Source organism: Pyrgilauda ruficollis, unplaced genomic scaffold, assembly GCF_017590135.1.
Source record: "Pyrgilauda ruficollis isolate IOZ18807 unplaced genomic scaffold, ASM1759013v1 scaffold67, whole genome shotgun sequence".
NCBI lineage: Eukaryota > Metazoa > Chordata > Aves > Passeriformes > Passeridae > Pyrgilauda > Pyrgilauda ruficollis.
The window spans coordinates 1,502,885-1,524,760 of NW_024528488.1; the positions used below are offsets into that span (position 1 = coordinate 1,502,885).

Below are 21,876 nucleotides of genomic sequence, written 5' to 3' on the forward strand. Positions count from 1 at the left end.
TTGCTGCATGGGCTGACAAGAGCTTTGAGACTCTCAGAGCTACTGTTTGTCTCCATATATATTATATATATATATATATATAATTAGCTTTTACATATTTCATGATTCAAGTTAGGAGCTACATAATTTTACAATTTATAGGATACTCATTCTTTTTCTGCCTGGCTGAGAACACAGTCTGAGGTGTTTCCTATTAATTCTTATGTCCTGATTAAGATTTATTCAAATTAATATAACTAAGTATAGGAATCGCATGTTTCACTCACTGCTTACATTGCAGACAGTTCCTCTCTTCCCCCTTTCTGAAGTTCAAGATTCTGCGTTAATTGGAGTCTTTCTATTAAGGAATATGATTTTTTAAAAAGTCTCTGAGGAAAAAGTCTTCAGACTTTTCCTAGAGATTTTATCAGTCCCATTCCCACCAGGAATGGAACAGAGAGGAACCAGCCCAATCCATTCCCACCATGTCCCAGCAAGTAATTCACCTACACTCACCAAGGAGATGAAAAAATAAAGATGCTGGAGTCTGAATTTTCAGGAACTGTGTTAGGAACCTGGGATTAGCTGGGGATTTTCCTGTGGGATTTGAGCTGTCCCATGAGCACTGGAGTCTTGGGCAGAAGGTGGAATTCAGCTGGGCTCTGGGATTTGTCAGCACCCAAGAGTTCACCCATGGGAGCTGAGGCACCAAAAGCTGGTCCAGCCACATGTGGAAACTTGCATTAACTGATTAGAGATGCTAAAAATATGGAATAACTCCCCTGGAATCACCAGATCCAGAAATTTGCCCAAAGCAAGCTGGCAGGGCAGCAAGCATGGGTTTTTCCAGCAAACCCCTGGTGCTCTTTGATCACATGAAGCTCTTCAGACATCTCCTGACAGAAGTGCCATGTAAAATTGAGCTCTCTTGTCATCATCCTCATCATGATTATTCCATGAGTATTCTACAGACAGAAAAGTGAATTTCACCTCCTCCTGCCTTCCTAAGCCTGAGTCTCACTCCTGAGGAAAAGCACAAGGTTGTGGTTCAGGTATTGATGCACTTCAGTAAAGTTTTGGTCAAACAGTGACCAATGAAATGGTCACACAGTTGAGGCAGTTGCACTGTGATAGTTTCATTTTCCCTGAGGCTTGGGATCCTCACTGAACTTCTCACTTTGGGAGTTAAAGCACTGCATGGCTCCTCTGAATCTGCTTTTTTACACCAGGTGTAGCACCCGTGACTGCAGGAAGTGCCTGACTTTTCAAGTCACAAGGAGCTAGGTTGCTATTTTATTTTCTTTCCTGTTAGCAAAATAACAAACTGGCCTGAACTTGGGACCAGCAGAAGGGAATAGCAAGACTCATGCATAATTCAGCTCTCTCTGGGGGGTTCTTTTCATCTCTTTTCTCCCTTTCATGTCCTTATGAGAGTGGCCAGGCCACGTGGGTGTTTCTGCTGGTGAAATTCACAACCACTCAAGAAAACTGACCCAAAAATGCCAAGTTTAGACCTCCTGAAGGAACAAAAAGTCTCCATTAGAGCAGTGGGATGTGTGTGGTGAGAAGTGTGTGAGCAGCTCAGCCAGGCTGTTCAAATCTGTCACTTCCAGGAGCTTCTCCAGCCCTGTCATGCCAGGCTGTGCCAGGAAGGGGACAGGCACAGGGAGGGGGTTAGGACACAGCAGCCACTCCCTGGGGATCAGCCCAGGTGTGTCAGGCACTGCCCAGGCACAGGAGCACGGGGAACTGTCCTTGGTGGGTCTGGTGACAGCCTGGTCAGCAGCAGGGACATTAGAAACTTTGTCTTCCCTGACCTCCTAAATTCACAACCACTCAAGAAAGCTGACCCAAAAATGCCAAGTTTAGACCTCCTGGAGGAACAAAAAGAACAAAAAATCTGCAGTCACTAGAAGAGGGAGCAGGGGGTGGTGATTGCTCAGGACCAGCCAGGGTTTACCCACCTGCTCCAGGGGCTGGAGGGTGATCAGTCCCTCCATGCCACAGTTCACCTCCAGTTAGCCCAGTCCCCAGCCCAGTCCAGCAGCTTTCCTGACCTCCCAGTGCTGCCACCAGCTCTGCTCACACTGAGGAAGGCACTGGCTGCTCCCCTTTCCCAGGGACAGAACACCCTCTGCCAGCGATGGGAGCAAAGCTGGAAGTCCTCAGCCAGCTCCCAGGCTTCTCTCCTCACTCATCCTCAGTCCATCCTTTAGCATGTTTTGAGTGAATGAACTCCAGTCCTGGATCAGGACTGTCAGGCTGTGCAAACAAGTGCCGTGCTGTGCCACTCAAGTGGATGGATTAGCAGTGAGCTGAATGCTTTCTGTGCAGGGTCCCTGCTGAAGTTCTGTAATTCCATCTCCCTGTAGCCACCTCCAGCCCAGCTCTGCCAGAGTCAGACAGCTGAGAAGTTTTCCACCCACATTTTGCTCTCCTCATCGTCGCCCACGGAGAGCTAACGAAGTGAAAGAAGAAGGATTGTTAACTACAGCTCTCGGGTGGGGAGGGATTAGACAAAGGGAAGAGAAAGCAAGGAATAACAGGAGATATTAATTCATGCTGGCTCCAGCTTAAGAAAGGTCTCGTTGCTCTCTCCTTACTACAAGATGTCTTAAAACACTCACAGTGCACGGCTGGGGAATGTTATTTGGCTGCTTCTAAAATAACTTATTTTTATCAGTTTGGGAACATTACATATGGACTTTATTGAACTACTCCACCAGGAGTTCTCCCAGCAGCAAGCTCTATTTACTTGTCAGAGCTGTTCTTCAGAAATCAGTCATTTTATTCCTTTGCTTGTTGAGCTTTAAACTTAGTTTATTCTTTCCTAGTAATTATTTATTAGCTAATAATCCCTTCCTTGGGCTCGCAGTATTGGGTGGCCTTTAGGTTAAGTAATAGGAAATGGAGTCCTTAATTCCAAATCCAACCCAGGCAATGCAGCCTGGGATGTGTTTGATATGCAGTGAACTCCCAGGATCCCATCCAGCTCCCACTAGGAAGATGTCTAGACATGACATGCCAATAATTTGTTATTAGTTAGCCTCCTGCCAGTGCTGCCTGCACAGGAGCTGAGGGTGGGACAGCCCCTGTGGCACTACTGCTCACAGGGACAGGGAAGCTGGGAACTGCACATTTCCAGGCTGTAAATAGTTCATTGATGGCATTTTCAGTGCAGAGGCACAAGGTTTTAAGACAATTGCAGGTTTCACATCAATCATTATTCAGCTCAGCAGAGAGTGCTGCACTCTGGGTTTTCTGAGAAGCAGCTTTGGGGTGAGCCCTGCCTTGATCATGGAATCAATCCCAGAGAGGTTTGGGGTGTGAGGGACTCAGAGACCCTCCAGTGCCACCCCTGCCATGGGCAGGGACCCCTTCCACTATCCCAGGCTGTTCCAACCTGGCCTTGGGCACTGCCAGGGATCCAGGGGCAGCCACAGCTGCTCTGGGCACCTGTGCCAGGGCCTGCCCACCCTCCCGGGGAACAATTCCTGCCCAATCTCCCATCCATCCCTGCCCTCTGGCAGTGGGAGCCATTCCCTGTGTCCTGTCCCTCCATGCCTTGTCCCCAGTCCCTCTCCAGCTCTCCTGGAGCCCCTTCAGGCCCTGCAAGGGGCTCTGAGCTCTCCCTGGAGCCTTCTCCTCTCCAGGTGAGCCCCCACAGCTCTCCCAGCCCGGCTCCAGAGGGGCTCCAGCCCTGGAGCAGCTCCGTGGCCTCCTCTGGACTCACTCCAATATGTTTCAAGCTTTTCTACCCTGGCTATGATTCCAGGAATGGAAAATACTTCTCCAGGTGCAGGGACGAAGCACACACAGGGATTATCCCCTCAGAATTTTTCCACTGTCTACTAAAGGTCCCCAGATTCTGGGATTGTGCCCCTGCAGAGTCCAACAGTTTGCACTGTTAATAATGGGAAAAGATCCCTGAGTTTGGGTGCTCATGTTAAAACCGTTTTTTCATTAGGGATGGCATTTAGAAGAACAAAATCCTTATCCCAACCTGCCACTGTGACCTAACACACACAGATTTCAAATTTCAGCTACCAAACCAACCAGGATTAGGTTAGTTTGACCATTGAGAACTTTATTTCAGATGTTGGAAAGATAACTGGGCTCCCAGGCTCAGGCATTTACCCAGGAGCACACAGCTGGAGTGAAAGGTTGATACAGAGTGATTTCAAGGGATTCATCTTACAAGAAAATCACTCAAAATCCTGAATTGCCAGCTCTGGGATCACATGTAGATCTCTGCTGGGTGCTGTTGGTTTTAAAGTCCCAGTCTGGAGGGCTCTGGGAGGTGCCAGTTGTGGGCCCAGGCAGGGAAGTGCCGGATCTCTGGTGCCCAGGTGTGTAAGGATCTGGGATCCAGGTGCACAACAACGACTGGAGGAGCCAAACAAGAAAATTACTTTCTCTCTGTTCCTCAGTCCTTTGGGGTTTTTTTCCCCTCTATTCCTCAGTAGTTTTTTTCCCCCAAGAATTTGTCCCCAGATTGTTTCCCACTGTCATTTACCATCTTTTTCACCTTCATATCTAGACACGACTGAGATTAGCTCCAATGAGGTCTCAGGATAGCTATTTGCTTTTTTTTTTCTGTTTTCCCACTGCCCTGTCAGACTTTTCCTGAGCTATGGAGTTGGGGATATCAGCATCTGTCTGTGTGTGTGCTCATGAGCATTTACCTCTGGGCCACCAAGCAGCTTGAGACATTGCATCAGGGTTTAGAAGAGCCACAGTGTCACCCCTGACACTTTGGACATGTCCCAAAATGGGTATTTTATGATTTTGCCTGGCTCTACAGCGTTATCCTCCACTTCCCAGCCAGAGCTGTCACTTAGGAAGACTAATTGCTGTTAAAAAGCTGTCCAAATGTATCCCCTCCTGTCCTCAGCACGTACATTTATATTGGCTTTTGCTCTTCCCAGACATGAAATCCTCAGATCCAGCAGCCATGAGGAGAAAGATGTTGGTCCTGATTCAGCAGGAATTCCAAAGTGCTGCTCAGGGCTCTGAACATGTGCTCCTTCCCAGCCCATGGCACTGGGCCACTGCTCCAGGACCAGCACCAGGAGGAGGAGCAGGCTGCTTTTATGGCCAGGCTGGTTTTATAGCCAAGGCAGAGCTATTTTCACATCATAAATCACTCAGGACTGCGCAGCTCTTTCTGTGCTGGACACCAGAGGGAATTGGGTTTGCTGCTCTCATTTTTCACCCCTTAATTTGGGGGATCCCCATTCTTACCATGAAAAGTAAAGACTTTTCCACTCAGCCCTTATCCTGCTGCAAATGCTCACCATAAGAATGTCAAATGCACATGGGATCAAAACCTTTGGAACTCATTTCCCTGCAGGATTTAAAGTGCCAGATCTCAGCAAATCTTAAATAACTCAGAAAATTCATCCCACACAGCTCTAGACACACTCATAGGGCAGCTTTAGGAGGGGTAAAGGAATGTCTTGTGTGAGTTTAGTTTAGGATATTAAAAAGAAAGTCCAGAGATGCTTCTGTGCACTTCAAAGAGCTCTCTGGAGATAAGGACAAAGGGCCAGAGGGTGTTATAAGTTTTGATTCTCAAAGGCCTTAGAGAGGATGGCAAAGAAAGTGATATTTGTTCCAAATGTGAGGGCTCAGAGCTCCTCAGGTGAATGGCTGCAGGGGAAGCAGAGGAATCCTGCAAGAACATCTCTGTCTTGGTGGCTCAGGCCCTGTTTTCCTGCTCACACTGCAAAGGAATACAAGGAATAATTAAAGGCATGGCCTGTGGATATTCCTGTGTGAGCCTGAGAGGCTGCACTGTGACAGGGACAGGGCAGTGCCACATGGCTGGGCCTTGGGAGGTTAAAGGAGCACAGGTTCTTAGGGACATGTTTGAGCTCAGCCCCAGGAGTGACAGATCCCCCTCCTTTTCTGGTGTGGTGAAGCTCAGGACAGTGTTCCTTCCTTCCTTCCCCACGATCCTCCAAATCTGCATTTGCCAAGTGTCACAGCACTGGCAGCTTCTCCAGAGCTTCCTTCCTCACTGAACGAGTCCTGTGCAGCTCCAAGGAAGGGTTTTGGAATCAAGGGGCTCCCAGCCCAAAGGGGCTGCTCATTGCTTCCCTTCTCTGAGGGGAAAAGCAAAATGCTGTAATACTCTTTGTACCACATCTATAGGAATTAGCTGCTTCCCATGCAAATGTGGATATTCCCACACAAGCCAGAGCTGAAAAGCAGCAAAGGGAATAGATGGTTGTGGGACTGTGTTTGGATGGATCCTCCAGGCCCTTCCCGAAAGGTTTTTGCTTGATGCTGTCACACAAAGACCTTGGCAGTTTCTCAAAAGAGGACCCTGTTTTTCATGGGTAAGACAGGGAAAAAAGGAAGGGTAAGGTTTAGGAACGAGCTTTTTTCTTGATGTTGTCACACAAAGACCTTCTCAAAAAGAGGACCCTGTTTTTCATGGGTAAGACAGGGAAAAAAGGAAGGGTAAGGTTTAGGAACGAGGAGGGAAGATAATTAGCTGGGCTGAGATGAGGAGAGACAAAAACCAAGTAGCAGCACTTGTCTGGGACTTTCACCCATTATTAACTAGAAACAACTTTCTTAACAGCGTTTCTACCCTCACACACCCTCAGAGCCATTCCTTGTTTTCTCTTTGTGGGCAGATTGTGAGCACCCTCACCACGGAGGACAGCAGTGCCTCAGGAATCTATTACTGCGTGGCTGCCAACAAGGTGGGCGAGGAGGAGCGGAGCATCTCCTTCTACGTGTCAGGTGAGCAACCAAACACATCACCACAGGCAGCTGCTGCTGCTCTGAGCTCCCTGGGAGGCTCACGTGGCTGCTGAATGCTGGTTCAGACTCCTGGCCATCCCTGTGTGTTGTTTTTAGGAGCACTCCCAATCCAGCAGTCCCAAAGTCCTCAGCCCACCCCAGGCAGGTTGGGCATGTCCAGCACCAGCCCCAATGGCCCTTTGCAGCTGCAGCTGCAGCCCAAGTCCCTCTCTCTGTGCCTTAAAGCAGCACTGGTGACATTTGAGCGCTGTCCTTGGGAAACCTCTGGCAAAGCCGAGGCCTTTGTGGTGTTCAGAGGACTGGAGCCTCTCCCTGAGCCAGGAGAAAGGTTGGTCCCCAAGCAAATCAGCAGCCACACAAAGGTGAGCAAGGCCAGGATGCAGCCCAGTCCAGGGCTGGTGGCACTGTGACATTGGAGCCTTGCCTGGGCCTTTGCAGTGCCCTTTGTGCAGGGAGGAGGTTCTCCAAAGAGCACAAATCCAAACAAATATCCACTTAACCTTTCAGCACAAAGATTCTTTAGGAGTGAGCTCAAGATCTACATCATGCTTTCAGGAGAGATGGCAGTTCAAAAAGAGAGGAGAGTCCAGGGACAGCCTTGTTCAAGTGCTCACCCAGAACAAACTGAAACGTTTCTGTGCTCACTTTCTGGATGAGTGGATGCTGGCTGGCAGGATTTGCATCAAAATATCGATTTTTAGAACAAAGAGTGCAGAAGTCTCCTGGAAAGTAAATGTCTGATTCTCACTGCTTGGTTCCTTGCCCATGAGCAAGTTGGGAGGGCAGAGCTTGCTATGGCAGGGATCTGCACTCCTGTGCCTCTCCTCACACCTGGCTTGTTTGACTCCATTGCTCCAAAGGAATCCAGCACCTTTCAAATCCTTGCAGCCAAAAAAGGGCTCACCAAACACTGTTCCCATTGGTGTTACACAGTGTGCCAACAGAAAAATGCCATCCAACAATAATGAAGCAGGAGCCATGGAGGGGAAAGATTTCACCTCCATTAGAGGTGACAGGACACAGGAGAGGCTTTCAGCCTCCAAAAGATATTTCCCAAAGTTGTAACTCTTATTTACTCAGGGAAATGCCCTTCAAGGTGCATTTTTGGGAGACACAGCTCAGATATAAGAGGTCCCCAAGATGTCCAAGGCAAGCTGAAGACCAGCTATTAATTTTGCACCTCACCTCTTCCAAGTGTTGAGTGTCCTGCTGGGAATTCTGCCAGCTGCTGTGTCTGGGTGGGTTATCCAACTGAACACAGAACTGCCACACTTGGTGACTAAACTCAAAGAAATAAGCCAGGAGCATAAGGTCAGATCCAAAGGGTTAGATCATCCCATGCACCTTGCACAACTCTGGTTTATTTTAATTATAAAGTTATGTAGGGGTTTTTTTCCACCCACGGTGAGCTCATATTTCAAATTTTTTATTTGAACATCCATCTAGCAATGTTTTAAGACACAAGTGGTTTAATCATGCAGTTTGAATGATGAAGGAAATGAATCACTGGGTGAAATTACTGACAATGGTTATGGTGGGAATGTCTCCACTCACCCAAGCAGAGCAGGAGGTGAACTGGCCTTGGCAAGACAGATGTATTCCAGCCTGTGAAGGAAAACTGGGAGTCTGCACCATTCTGGGGAAGAGGCAAATGCTGACCAAGCATGACTGGCTTTTGGAAGTGCTGTATTTAAAAATAGTGGTGTTTATGGATTAGAAAGGAATGAAAACTTTCTAAATGTGGCTGTCCTGGTGCTAAACTAGGTCATGCTGCAGCAGTGAACAGCAGCAGGGACCTCTGTGGGAGGGTCCTCTCTGAGTGCTGCTCCAGCAGGGCCAGGCTGTGGGGAGAGCTCTGCAGGTCGTCCTCACACCTGGAACAGCTGGAGCAGCTCCAGGTTACTCTGCCCAGGAGTTTTCTCCTGTCTCAGTGTTGAGGGACATCCAGGGACAGCCTGAGAGGTGCCAGGCAGAGGAGGCCCAACAGCACAAGGCTCTGAGCTGGTCACTTTATGGTTTTGAGGAGGTTCATTTGTGCAGGTTGAACCTCAGGGCTGAGTGAAGGCTGGGGTAGAGCTTGAGAGCACACGAGCAACATGTGGGACTTCGGGGCACCTGGGAAATGTCTGTAGCATTTCACAGCTCTCTGCAAAGCAGCTCCAAGTGTGGCGTCCCTCAATTCATTCAGAAATTTGCTGAATTTAAAGACCTGCTCTCCCATTATCTCCTACCAACAAACGAGCTGCTGCTCCCTGAGCTTCTTTCAGAATTTCTGACTGATTTGGGCTTAACTCATTTCTCCCTGGTAAGAAATCTGAAGATGACACAGAGACTGAACTCCATCAAATCCCTGTTCCACTGGGGCAGGGTTGAGATGCTTTGCCAGGACATGGCAGAGTGTTCCAGGGACACTTCCTCAGGTGTTATCCAGGCTGCTCTCTGGGGATGTGCTCACTTCAGTTTGACGTTTTCACCACCACCTTCATTTCAGAAAAATTAATTTTTCCCTGTGGAATAATTGTCAGCAACCATTTTGTTCTTCCACTGCAGAACCCCCACAAAAACTCCCACGGACACCAGAATTAGCACTGGGCTCTATTTTTAAATCATTTCTCTGCCATCAGAGTTCATTTCATGAGGGGTCAGCAGGGTTTGGAGATCACTCAGAATCCAAACCTTATAAGGGATCCAGAGTGATGAGAAATCTCATGATGCAGTGACAGCCCCTCCTGTTGATGTCCTGACTGTCACTGTCCCTCTGCAGCCCACTGCAGTCTCTCCTAAAGGGATTTATCCATTGTGTCCTGGCCCAACTCTTACTCCAGGATTTTTGGTTTGTGTCAATCCAACAAAGATCTGACCCCTGCCTGCCTTTCCCACCCCGCTCTGACTCCAGATATCCCATTTAAGCCTGGGGTGAGCCATCAGATGCTCAGAGATGTCCTTGTCCACCTCCAGCTCCAAAGGGCTTTCCAAGCAGGCTGCAAACTCCCCAGTGCAGGGAAAAGCTGCCCTGGTGTCTCCTGCAGGGATTCTCTGCCATGGACGAGTGTCACTTAATTTCATTTAATGGCTAATCTCTGCTCTGCACCTTGGAAAGGGCAGCTCTACAGAGCTGCAGGTCCAGAATAAATCAAATTCCAGCCTTTGTCTGACTGCACTACATTCAGCAAAGTGGGATCCCACCCATCTGAAAACTCAGAATGTTCTGGGAATATAAATGAATTATGATAAGAATAATAAATAATAACCATAGCCCTTTTTTCACGGGTTTATCTGATTGCCAAAACAACTGAGAAAAACTGAGTTAAAGATTTCTACCCAAAAGAAAATATTGCATTTCCAGCAGGAGATAAAAATCTGCTCTCAGATAGCAGAACAATGGATGAGCTGGGCTGTTCTAGGAGTTTGTGCCACTCCAAACTGCTCATTCCCAAGGTGTTGACAGGATTCCTGACAAGCACCACTGTTCCAGCTAGAGGGGCTCCCCCTTCTCTCCATCCCTATTCCTGGTGGCAATCCCCCCTGCCAGGCCCAGGGCTGGAATTTGGGCAAGAGCAGAAGTTTTGAATTACACAGATTATTGTGCAAAGCACAGGAAATTAAAAACAATTAATTCCTTGTAAATACAAATGGAGCCAGCCTTGCCTTTGATTTATGCTGCCTTTTTACCTCCCCCACAATGGCTCCTTTCCCTCTTTTGCCATGGAATCCCACACGGTGGAGAGGGAAATTCACAGCTACTACACTGTAACACAACACCAGAGACAAATGTTTGGTGACTGCTGATAAAAGGGAAAAGGCCCCGTGGTGCATTCTTTCAGCCAACTTATTAGGAGCCTTCTAAAACACAGTATCTGTTCAGAGAAAGGAAGTTAATCACTGCTCAGGTTCAGGATTATGTAAGCAAAGCTGTCTGAGAGATGAACTGACTTGAAATGTGCTCTCCAAGCTGCACTCACTCCCCTGATAATCCAGGTAGGAGGAGAAAAGAGAGAGGAGAGCATGAAAAGATAAAGCAGAGCAACTTCTTTTTTCCTCTCTTTTTTCCTTCCACTGCGATGAAAATTAATGAATATTCTATTGGAACCGAAAGAGCTGCTTGAAAGGCAAACAAGATGGGAGAGAATAGCACAGGTTCCAGCCAAAAATATTCAAAATGCTAAATAAAAAATGTCAGGAGAAGGAATGATAAGAAAAACAAGCCAGGCCTCTGCTCCCAGAATGTTAAGTTGGTAGAAAAAAACCCTGGCAACTTTCAAGTCCAGCAACAAGGCAAAACCATGGAGCATCCTTCAAAACTCAGGGCTTGGGAATGGACACATCCCATTCATTGGGAATTCGCACCAAAATGCTGCAGCCCAAGCTGTGCCATGCCTGAGGCAGGCTTATCCCAAGGGATGCTGCACTTGTTCCGTGTTTTGGATGGAGAGATTCAGGAGATGTGAAATGCTGCTCGTGCCACAGCCCAGTGATCTCACTGGCTCTCAGTTTTCCCACTTGGGGAGGTCTGGGTGGCCTCAGACATTCCCCCCATGTTGGTAGGCAGGATTTGGATATGTTGGAAGCACAGGACATCAGGAGTGAGCAGTGTCACACAAGGCAGCCTGAGCACACAGCTGGCACCAAGAGAGAGCAACTGAGCCTAACAACACCCTGCAGAGAGCAAACTGCAACTCCAGCACAAGGAAAGAAGAGAAAAATAACAATTTCCAGAGCTGTGGCCTGAGGGGGTCTCTTCCCTTTTTGGATCTTTTGTGAAATATTTCTGGTGCCAGTCTTTAAAACCATGAAGAAAAAGCTCATGGTTCTACTCCAGATGACTTGGGAAGACTTTTCAAGTCTCTCTCAAGAGAGACTTTTTAATCATATCTGAAAGCTCCTCCAGGGCTCTGTATTTTATAGAATATGTGCTTTTTTATAAGGCAGATTGGTTATTTCAGCAACCTCACTATTTCTGCTCAGCTGTAGCTTCTGCAGAACTGTTTGCAGTGGGGGCCCCTGGCCAAATTCCAGGTGGAATTTGCAGATGGCAAGTGCAGTGCACACTTGTTCTGCTTTAACTCCTGGCCCTTTCAAAGTCCCACCAGCTCATCCTGGCTTGAGGAGGCAACTCACCAACAGCTTGGCACTGAATCATCTCTCAGATTTACGGCAAACCTGGTCCTTTCAGAAGGTGGCCCAGAGTGAGCCCTCCCGAGGGTCCCATCCCTGGTAATGTTGATAAGAGGTTCCTCACAACTCTCAGTTGCTTGAAAAACCTGCTGACCTAACAGACAGCAGAATAATTCCAGATCACTGCAGGAATCCATGAACTTTCATTCAGGTGGATAAATCCCTAAAATTAACAAAATCTGAAGGCAATTAAGTATCTTCCATCCCCAATTTGAGACTTGCAGGTCTCTGGCAGTACTGCAGGGCAGGCTTTGGCCTTCCACTCAGATTTTCCTGTTTTCAAATGGATTCAGTTTCACTTCAGAAAAATTGATTTTTTAAATTTTTTTTTTTTTTCTGGAGTGAAAACTTACTAAAAATATAGCAAGAAACAGCTCACTCTTTCATGGCTAGGTCGGAGTCATGACTCAGAGTACTTCTCTGCTAAATATAAGGCCTCAAGGACTTAGACATCATTAGATCAGTTAATCCATCAGTGATCAAGTAAATATCCAGCATTCACATGTGATGGAAATAAATATTGGCACAGTTGGAATAAGAGAGAGTTGAGGAGTCTGTTCAGTGGGGAAGAAGGTGTTGCTCCTGAAGGATGAGAATGGGTTTCTTTATTCCTCTGCAATTAATACTTTCCAGCCCTGATTGTGGAGAGGGAAGAGCTCACAAACACGTTCATCAACTTGGATAGAAACAGCTGATTAAACTCTCTCAGTCCATTAACTCCTTCTATTTATAAGCTTTCAATTCATTACTTTAGAATGCTGAGGGCTGGACTAGCACAGGTTAGCACTGGGCAGTGAGAGGAACTTGCACTTCCCTAATTCCCAGCTCCAGTGTCTGTTTCCACATTTCCATTACTGAGGGAGTTTGTTGTTTATCCTGGAGAAAAGGAGACTCAGGGGTGCCCTTTCCTCATTAATCCTGGCTTCTTCCATTGCTGCTAGAAATTTGACCTCCCAAGTAGCAGCCAGGCAGCCAAAGATCTTCTCAGCTGGGATTTCATTCAAAACACGTTTTCCCTTCCTCCTAGATGTGCCCTCTGGGTTGCAAACATCCTCCCAAGTCACAGCCATCATGGGGAATGATGTCCAGCTGACCTGCCGGGCCTCCAAGTACATCTACACCCACTTGGCCTGGTACTACCCCTCCTCAGAGCCAGCTCCCAGCCACTCTGTGGTCAGGAAAATGGACAAATATTCCATCTCTTTGACCCTGCTCATTCCCAACGTCACGAGGGAGCAGAGTGGCCTCTACAAGTGCCGAGCCCAGAACCAGCAGAACAGCACGGACACGCTGGAGCAGCACAGCCAGCTCCTGGTCAGAGGTACGTGCCAGGGGACAGTGGCACTGGGATGTGTCCTAACACAGCCCTTGTGTCCTGCTCTGCTTTGCTTTTGTCATTTACTCTGTGTGTGTTGACAGCCTGACATGGAGAACACTCACCCAGCCACTGCTGGGTTTGGATAAAATATTTGAGATTACATAAAGGTGATTTCAACAGCATTTCTCTTCCCAGCTCCATGCTGGGTGCAGATTTAGAGTTGACTGAGGACAAAAAGCAGCACCCACCATTTACTGACAGCACAACTGTAACTTGGGTTGCTCACCCCAGATCTGTATGACTTTGGTACCTACTCTCCAGCTGCCAGGATGAGATACCTGAATAGATTTGGACCCAACAGATCCCAGATGTCCCTGGGCAAGTGTAAAATCAAGTGACATGTGCCATTTATTCTGGGTGAGAGGGATAGACTTTGTTATAACAATTATTTTCTTACTTATACCCAAGCCCCCAACTCTTTCATTTCACTGAGATCCTCCAGCCTGGTTCTGTTGGCTGTGGGAATACAAAGGGCAGGGCACTTTTGCCTGTAGGAAGTCAGTGAAAATAAGTGAAGTTTCTTCTGCTACAGAGGTGGGTGATCATCTCTAAGCCTCCTCAGAAGACAAAGGGCTGCTGGCATGGGGAATGGATAGAATCATTAACCACCTTCCAGTGGTGAAGAAAACAAAAGCACAGAACTGGAGTAGAATTGAGACACACAGCAGCAAATCAGGGAGCAGGAGTCAGAGTGCTTCAGAAGCTGAATTAGCCAGGGATTTTCAAAGTGGCTCCTCTGGCTCAGGAGGCACTGCAGGGTCAGTGCTGCTGTGAGCACTTGGCCCTCAGCACAGCCCAGTGCTGCCTTCAACCTTGGAGTGAATGAGCACATTCCCTGTGCAGCCTCCCAGCCCCTTCCCTCCACACACACAGATCCTCAGCCACAGCTCTGGTTCCAGACTGGCAGGTGATTTATTTCCAGACACACACAAGCATCTCCCTTTTCGTGAGGCAGAGGGAAGGGAAGGAGTCTCACTCAGGTATTGGGCAGTGGTAATGGTTTGGCTGCTCCCCACAGCACCAGGGCCACCAGAGCATCACCTGCTGTGAGGCACTGGCCTTGCTCTGCTCTCTGCATTCAGGCACTTCCCTTTCCTCTCCCCTGGCAGATATTTTTATTCAGTCAGTCAGATTTCCACCTACACACACACCTACACAGCACAGCTATGGGAAAAACACAGCTAGACTGTGAATACATCCATGGAGAACTGGAATCAGGATCACGTTCTTGTGAGGATGACTGCGGTCTGTCATTTGTCTGGCACGTGTCAGGCAATACTTGTGGTGAACACACATGGAATTGCCCCTCCAAACCAGCTTTCCCTCCCGTATTCAAACATTTTATATGTTCTAATGCCCCTCATCTTCTGTCCTCACCATAAGTTTGGGATATATTTTATGCTGTGCTTGTGATTTTATTCATTGCTGTCCTGCACCTTTTATAAATGAACATAAAGTGGGCGTTACCGTGGTTGTAGTAAGGAGAAAACTGCACTCCTGATGGAGGATAAAAAACCTTTAGAACTGTTTCCTCTTTTCCCCCTCCTTTCTCCTTTCTGTCTTCACTCTGCATGTGCACCACCCACTCCCTGTCCTTTGTTTTCTTCAGAGGATGAGGAGTTGGAGCTGCAGTCAAACCTAAGCTTAGGCACTGTGAAAATAAACCCAACAAACTCACCCACACCTCCCAGAACCCCCACACCTCCCCACCCAGAATTGTGGGGATTTTTGATCAACCCATCAACCAAACCTTCACCACATCCAGCCCAGAGAGGCTGTGCAAGGAGGGGAGGTGAGGGAAGGGCCCCCCAAACCTGACTGGGGCTCTTTCCCTTTGTGGCTGCAGCCAAGGCGGCGCCGGTCGTGATCCAGAACCTCACGGACCTGGAGGTCAACATCAGTGGCAAGATCCTGCTGGAGTGCAAGGTCAGTGGGACTCCAGAGCCACAGGTCACCTGGAGGAAGAATGGCTACCCCATCTCTGCAGCATCAGGTGAGGTCCTGCTGCCCAGAATTGTTTGGAATGTGGGATAATGGACTGGCAGGATGACCACGACACAGCACCTACGACTGTGCCCATGACACAGGCACACACACACAGATCCAAGGATGCCAGGGCACTGCAGGGATCTCCAGCTTGGACTTTGAAGTGGGAGGAAGCTCCTGTGTGCAGAGCCAGCCCAGCACACATTGGGACAGCACTGGGAAATCAGGGATTGCTGCTCAGGCTGCTTGTGTGGGACCAGAGTTTGGGCACAAAACTGAGCCACAGGGTGCACCTGGGTAAGGTGGATCTGGCAACACAGGCCTGAGCTCTCAGCTGTCCTGGCCATGATAAACTGCAGCAAAGTCACCTGGCAGAGGGGTTCAGGGCATCCCATGGCATATGAAATGTCCTTTATTTTCCACAGCACAGTGATGGGAATGTGCTCCCAGCTCTGTGGGACAGAGCCACTATGCACAGGGAGCCTCACCTGAGCCTGCAGCCCCTCATCTGAGCCCAGATGCATTCACAGCTCTGTGCCATAGAATCATGGGATGTGCTGAGCTGGAAGGGACCCACAGGATCATCCAGTCCATCCTGGCCCTGCCCCCAACCCCCCAACATCCCCTGGTCATCCCTGGCAGCGCTGTCCAAACTCTCCTGGAGCTCTGGCAGCCTCGGGGCCATGCCCATTCCCTGGAGAGCCTGGGCAGTGCCCAGCACCCTCTGGGGGAAGAACCTTTCCCTGATCTCCAGCCTGACCCTCCCCTGGCCCACCTCCAGCCTGTCCCTGTCACAGGGAGCAGACATTGGAGCTGTCCCTCAGGAGGGTGTTCTGTGCAGTGAGTTCTCCCCTCAGTCTCCTCCAGCTGAACAAACCAAGTGCCCTCAGCCCCTCCTCATAAGACCCCTGCAGAGCCTTCCCCATCCTCATGGCCTCCTTTGGATGCTCTCCAATGGTTTCAAGTCTGTTTTATATTCTGGTGCTTGAAACTGCACTGGAGATGAGGCTGCCCCAGTGCAGAGCTGAGTATGGCCTAAGTCCTCCCAAAAATCATGGAGAATCCCTTGTCAGTAGCTGGTCCTATGACTTTAATTTTGCAACTTGGACTAGGTAGGAAATCCAGGATCATCCATAATTCAGATCAGAATGTTCTGAGAGAAACTCTTTATAGCTACTGAAATTTTATAAATAATTCTAGAGGGACAAGCATGTAACTCATCCAACCAATGGAAACATAAATAAAATATTTGGAAAAAACACCTCAGGGTAAATATTTCAGCACAGTGCATGGCAAGTTGTGTGCAGTACTCTTGTTAACAACAACAAGATTCACAGGCAGAACACCCAAAATTCAAAATGTCCTTCCCTTTTGGAATGCAAGCCTGACCCATTTCCCTATTTCTACCCCAATGATCCCTCAGTGAAACAGAATAACTCTCAGCGCAGTACCACCAACCAGGAAAAATGAAACTGGGAAAATTAAACATAGAGAATTCTCTCATAGGTCATACCTAGGCAACCTCTATTCCCACTGCACCTGGCTGCCTGTGAATCCAGGATTTCTTCACACCATTATTTTTCCAAGAAGTCCTAAGTTGAGTTCCATGTTCCCTCTGTTAGAAGTCCCATCTCTTCCCACAGCCTTCAGTAATTCCACTGAGTTCCCATTTTTCCAAGTGTATCTTCCTGCTATCAGACACCAATCCTGCATCCCTTTGCTAACTTCTGGATTAGTTTCCAGGCTCTACCCCCTCTATATCAACAGCCACATTTGCTGTTGTTTAAGTGATGCCAAATAATTTATCCAGGTGTTGAAGAGGAAAAAAAAAGTCAGAGAAAGGTTGCCAGACCAAGAGGAGCCCAGGATTAAAATGTGTCCTAACACCAGAGCCTGCCTGGATGGGAGTTCACCTTCAGCTTTGTCTCCTAAAAGCATTTTTGGCAGCCAGGTTATTGTGCCAGTATTAACCAAAATGCCTTGAAACAGGAATTTCCATGGAAAACAACACCCTGGTGATTGAGAGAGTGAAGAAGGATGATGAGGGACTCTATGAGTGCTGGGCCTCCAATGACCTGGGCCAGGACAGCACCTCAGCCTTCATCAAAATCCAAGGTGAGCCCGGGCTGAGGGCATGCAGAATGCCAGTGGGCTCACTCAGGGGGCTTGGACACTTTTCTGAGCTGGTTGTGCATTCGCCTGCAGGTTCTGAGGAGAAATCCAACATTGAGGTGATCATTCTGGTGTGCACAGGGCTGGCTGCCACGCTCTTCTGGCTCCTCCTGACCCTCTTCATTCGCAAACTGAGAAAGGTGAGAGAGCTCCCATCCTGCACAAACGCTGGGATCTGCCTCTGCCCAAGTAACTGCAGAGTTAGGGACAAATGTTTGGGGCAGGTGGTAGAAAAACTGGGTAAAATGTCCCTGTAAAATTCAGGCCTTGGTTTGTGTTGACTTCTCCAGAGAGCCCTTGCACTTATGAGCTTTCCAGCCACTTCTGTGGAACTATAAAATCAGGCTTCTCCCTCTTTATGAGTCAAACTGGCTTGTGAGAATAACAAAAAATACCCTAAATCCTCTAAAATGAAGGTTTGATTTCAGCACTTGACTCCGAAAGATATTAAAGAAAGATCCCAGGCTGTCTGCTCTAGAAATGAGCTCAAACCACACAGCTGATTTGATCTCCTTGCTCTTTTTTCACCTCTCTTTCGCGACTCAAAAAGTAAACTTGCAGTAAAGTTTCAAGGAGTTTAGGTCTGTTTTCCTGAAACAAACAGCAAACAGAAAGGCAATCACAGCTCTCTGCTCTGCTCTCACCAAATTGCAGTCCCAGTGCTGATCTTCAATATTTGGGTAAAATTTCCCCTCCTCTTGAAAACACAGGGATTAATTTCATGTTTTCATCCTTAACCTCAGCTTAACAGAGCAGTGCATAACACTGAATTTCCTTTTACATTTCACTCCTGTGCAAGTCTGCTCACAGAACCCACCCAACCAAAATTTCTCACTTTAGCAGCATCAGAAATAGCAATTTCCAGCAATTTTAAATCGCAATAAGTTGCAGCCATGAAGTGGAGAACTGTGGAGAATCAGCACTGGAGAACAATACGCGGTGACAATGTCAAAATATGCAGGAGGAAGTGCAGCTCCTGCAGTTCCCATGGAAAATCAGTGATTTCCTTTGTCTGGTCCAGGTGGATTTTGTGTTTCCCAGCATCAATCAGTGCCTCCTCCCAGGAGCCACGAGTGGCAGCCACACACAAACATTTGTGTCTCAGCTGTCGAACAGAAGCAGGAAGCTGCAGTGATGCATTCCTGGCTCAGAATAAACTTGGAAGGCAGGGAAGTCCCCAGGCTGCCAGACAGCTCCCTCCCTTCGGAATTGCAGCGTAAATCCCCTGAATAATCTCTCCCCGCCCTGTTTTCAGCCCGACGCCACAGATATTAAAACAGGATACCTGTCAATTATCATGGACCCAGAGGAGATGCCCCTTGACGAGCAGTGTGACCGGCTGCCCTATGACAGCAGTAAATGGGAGTTCCCCAGGGACAGGCTGCGCCTGGGTGAGTGCTGGGGGTCACAGCGGGGGAAGGATGATCCCAAATGCTTCCCGGTGCCACTGGAGCTGTTGGATAATCCAGCAGGAGCCTGTCACAGTGCCACCCTTGGATCTGGGATCACAGAGTTCAGGGTAGCCTGAATGGAGGGTGAAATGAGGGATTTGGAAAGACTCTGTCCAAATAGCTGCTACCTCTTTTCCTTGGAAAAGGGAAGCCAAACTCTTGACAGGGAGGAAAGGTATCTCTAGGTACTGTTCCTGCCAAAAGTGTGATTTCATTCCCATAGAGGAAAAAGGAAAGTGAGTTTTCTTTTGAAGAAAGCTATCAATTCATCAAATAATCACTTCCTTATCAACCATCAGAAATCAGCTTTGAGCTGTAAAAAGCTCTCATGGAAAAATGAGCCACATTTCACTGAACAGCTCGGTTCACTGGCTGATGGAGTGAGAAGATGCAAAAAGCTGGCTGTGTTTGTACAGCGAAACTGTAACATCTGTGTGCACTGAGTAGTGCAGGGAAAATATCTGTATTTGTGTGCTCTTGGTGCTGCAGCTGGAAAACATGGAAGGAGGAGAGGACAGAAAAAAAATCCCAAAATTGGAGGTGATGGTGGGACACAGAAACTAACTGGCAGAACCAAAAAGCCAGACCCTGGGTCAGAGCCCTCAGAGCACACCAGGTAACACGGGCAGGAGAATCCAAATGAAAGGGAAAATAAACAAAAAGAAGAAAGAAAATCATCCTAAATTCCTTTTAGTGCAGCTTTTCCATCAAATCAATGTCAATAACTGAAGGGTTAATGGGCTGTGGCTCCCTGAGTGCCTTGCTGGATTTCTCCATGATTCATGAGAGATCAGGGTGCCACAATGAACCCAAACTCTGCCTTCCCTGGGCTCCAGGACAGTGCCAGGTAATGTTTGTCCCTTCAATCCACGTAGGTGCCAGCCCTGCCCTCAGTGAGTGTAGTGATTCCCCTCCCTGTTCTCTCCCGTGCTGTATTGCATCCAGGCCATATGGATAGAAATCCCTGCATATCCATATGCTGCAGGATGTGATTCAGGCTGCTGTGCCTGTGTCTGTGCACTGTGCCTGGTTCTCCTGCACAGCTGAGGTTGCATGTCCCCTCCTGGCTGGTGCAGCTGGGCTCACTCTCAACTCTTGCTTCTCTAGGTAAAACTCTGGGTCATGGTGCTTTTGGGAAGGTGGTGGAGGCGTCTGCTTTTGGCATTGATAAATCTTCAACCTGCAAAACAGTTGCCGTAAAAATGCTGAAAGGTACAAAAATCCCTCTGAGATCCTCCCCAGACCGCTCAGGGAGCTGGGGGCAGCGAGGGGCACAGTGCTCAGCTCGCTGTGCCCTGCAGGGAGTGGGCTTCCATGTGGGATCAGCCATCCTGGATGGATGAAGGGGAGGAAATGACAGCAGCTCCGTGCTGCACTGCTGATTGAGGCTTGTATTCCTCAAGGAAGAAAAGAGCAGCTTCCAGCTCTGTGGGGTGAGGAGGGAAACAGATTATGGAGTGTAATTACATGAGATAGCCAAAAATTGGAGCTGAGCCTTCCATCCCAGCCTAGCCAGATGTAGAACAGTTCAAGGGGCTGGAAAAAACCCAGTGCCAGGGGAGCAAATTAGAGACATCTTGCTTGCAATTATTGCAATGAAGGGCAGCTTTCCTGTTGGGTGGGGGGAAGGAGGGAAGGAGGGAAGGAGGGAACCTGGAGCCTGTTCCTGCACGCTGGGTTTGCACACCGAGCCACAGGCTGCCTGCTTGGGCAGGGCTTGGTGCTGCTCCTGAGGGGATTCCAAAGGCTCAGCCCATGCTGCCATGGCCCTCACAGCTCCATCCTGCTGCATGACACCATTAACCCCTGCCATGCCACCAGCCAGTGACTGCTGCCATGGGACTTGGCTTCTGCTGCCAGCTGCCTCTCCTGGTGCTCTGCTACTCCCATATCTCTGAAATCACAAAAACACCCATTTATCACCTCTCTGGACCTCCTTCAGGTCTGATCTCCCCTCTCTATTTTCCTCCTTCCAATCATCTTCTCTCCTGCTGTTCCATGCCCATTTTCAGACTCCTGAAATCCCCTAGAAGTCCCTGATCCAGACATATTCCCATCTCCATCAAAACATACTGCCCTGGACAGCTCTGGGGTTTCATCCCTTCCATGCTGTGCTTCCCAGCTGATCCTCATGTCACCTCTGCCCTGCCAGCATATATTCAGCAATATTTGGCAGATTCTCCATCATTTTACACCTCCCTGCCCCGGTGGAGGCAGCTGCCTCCTGCTCTGGTCTGTCCCTCCCCAACTAATGTGCCCATAATTCATCATTTTCATGAATAAAGCAGATTCTCTAGTGTCAGTTAATCCAGGGAATTAAAAAGGCTCTGGGGATGCCTGCATTTCTGCCACCTCCATGCAGTATGCTCAGCTCTGTTCTGGATTGAAGGCTAAAATTCAATGTGCAGAATAATCTGAAACACTTCTGAGCTGGCTGTGAGTTCCAGCACATGCCAGGGGACATCAGGAGCGATACCACCCATGGACCCACCAAACACTGCTGGCTGAAGGAGTCTTGGAATAGCTCCTTCTTTATGACACAGTTTGGAGAAAGATGATGAGGAATTCTACAAACAGATAAAGAGGTTACACCTGTCACACCAAATGATTTGTTACATAACTGTTTCTTCATATTTAAATCTTACGTGTTGCAAAGGCAAAGGAAACAGGCCAAAACCTCTCCTGTTAAAATACATCATGGGAGTTTTGGAGACAAGGCTGGGAAGATAAAGCAGCACCTGAACAACCTTCTGGTCTGAGGGTGCCTGCCTTAAAATAATGTCACTGGCCAGCCAGGGCCTCCCTGTCAGGTTCATGGCTTACACACAGATCTTAGAAAATTAATTTCTTGGGTCAGTAAGTTCTTACAGGTCTGAGCTTTAGTCATGCTGTGTGTTCCCTGGACATTTTGGGACACAGCTTCCAGATGTGTGGATTCCTCCTCCCCTGCAGTGGAGA

At 48.3% G+C, this 21,876-nt stretch overlaps 1 protein-coding gene and 1 long non-coding RNA gene across 3 annotated transcripts in view; one reads left to right on the forward strand and one right to left on the reverse strand.

Annotated features, from left to right (window-relative positions):
• The window catches only part of LOC121362872 (vascular endothelial growth factor receptor kdr-like), a 125,573-nt gene that overhangs the window by 72,908 nt on the left and 30,789 nt on the right, over positions 1-21,876 (forward strand). For both annotated transcript variants that reach the window (XM_041484775.1, XM_041484776.1), the window contains exons 12-18: positions 6,627-6,735; positions 12,959-13,252; positions 15,156-15,302; positions 17,285-17,410; positions 17,501-17,607; positions 18,723-18,858; positions 20,026-20,130. In XM_041484775.1, coding sequence (XP_041340709.1) covers positions 6,627-6,735; positions 12,959-13,252; positions 15,156-15,302; positions 17,285-17,410; positions 17,501-17,607; positions 18,723-18,858; positions 20,026-20,130 — 1,024 coding nt within the window. The remainder of the gene's footprint in view (positions 1-6,626; positions 6,736-12,958; positions 13,253-15,155; positions 15,303-17,284; positions 17,411-17,500; positions 17,608-18,722; positions 18,859-20,025; positions 20,131-21,876) is intronic.
• Positions 1-21,876, reverse strand: part of LOC121362875 — a 134,776-nt gene that overhangs the window by 661 nt on the left and 112,239 nt on the right. The window lies entirely within an intron of this gene.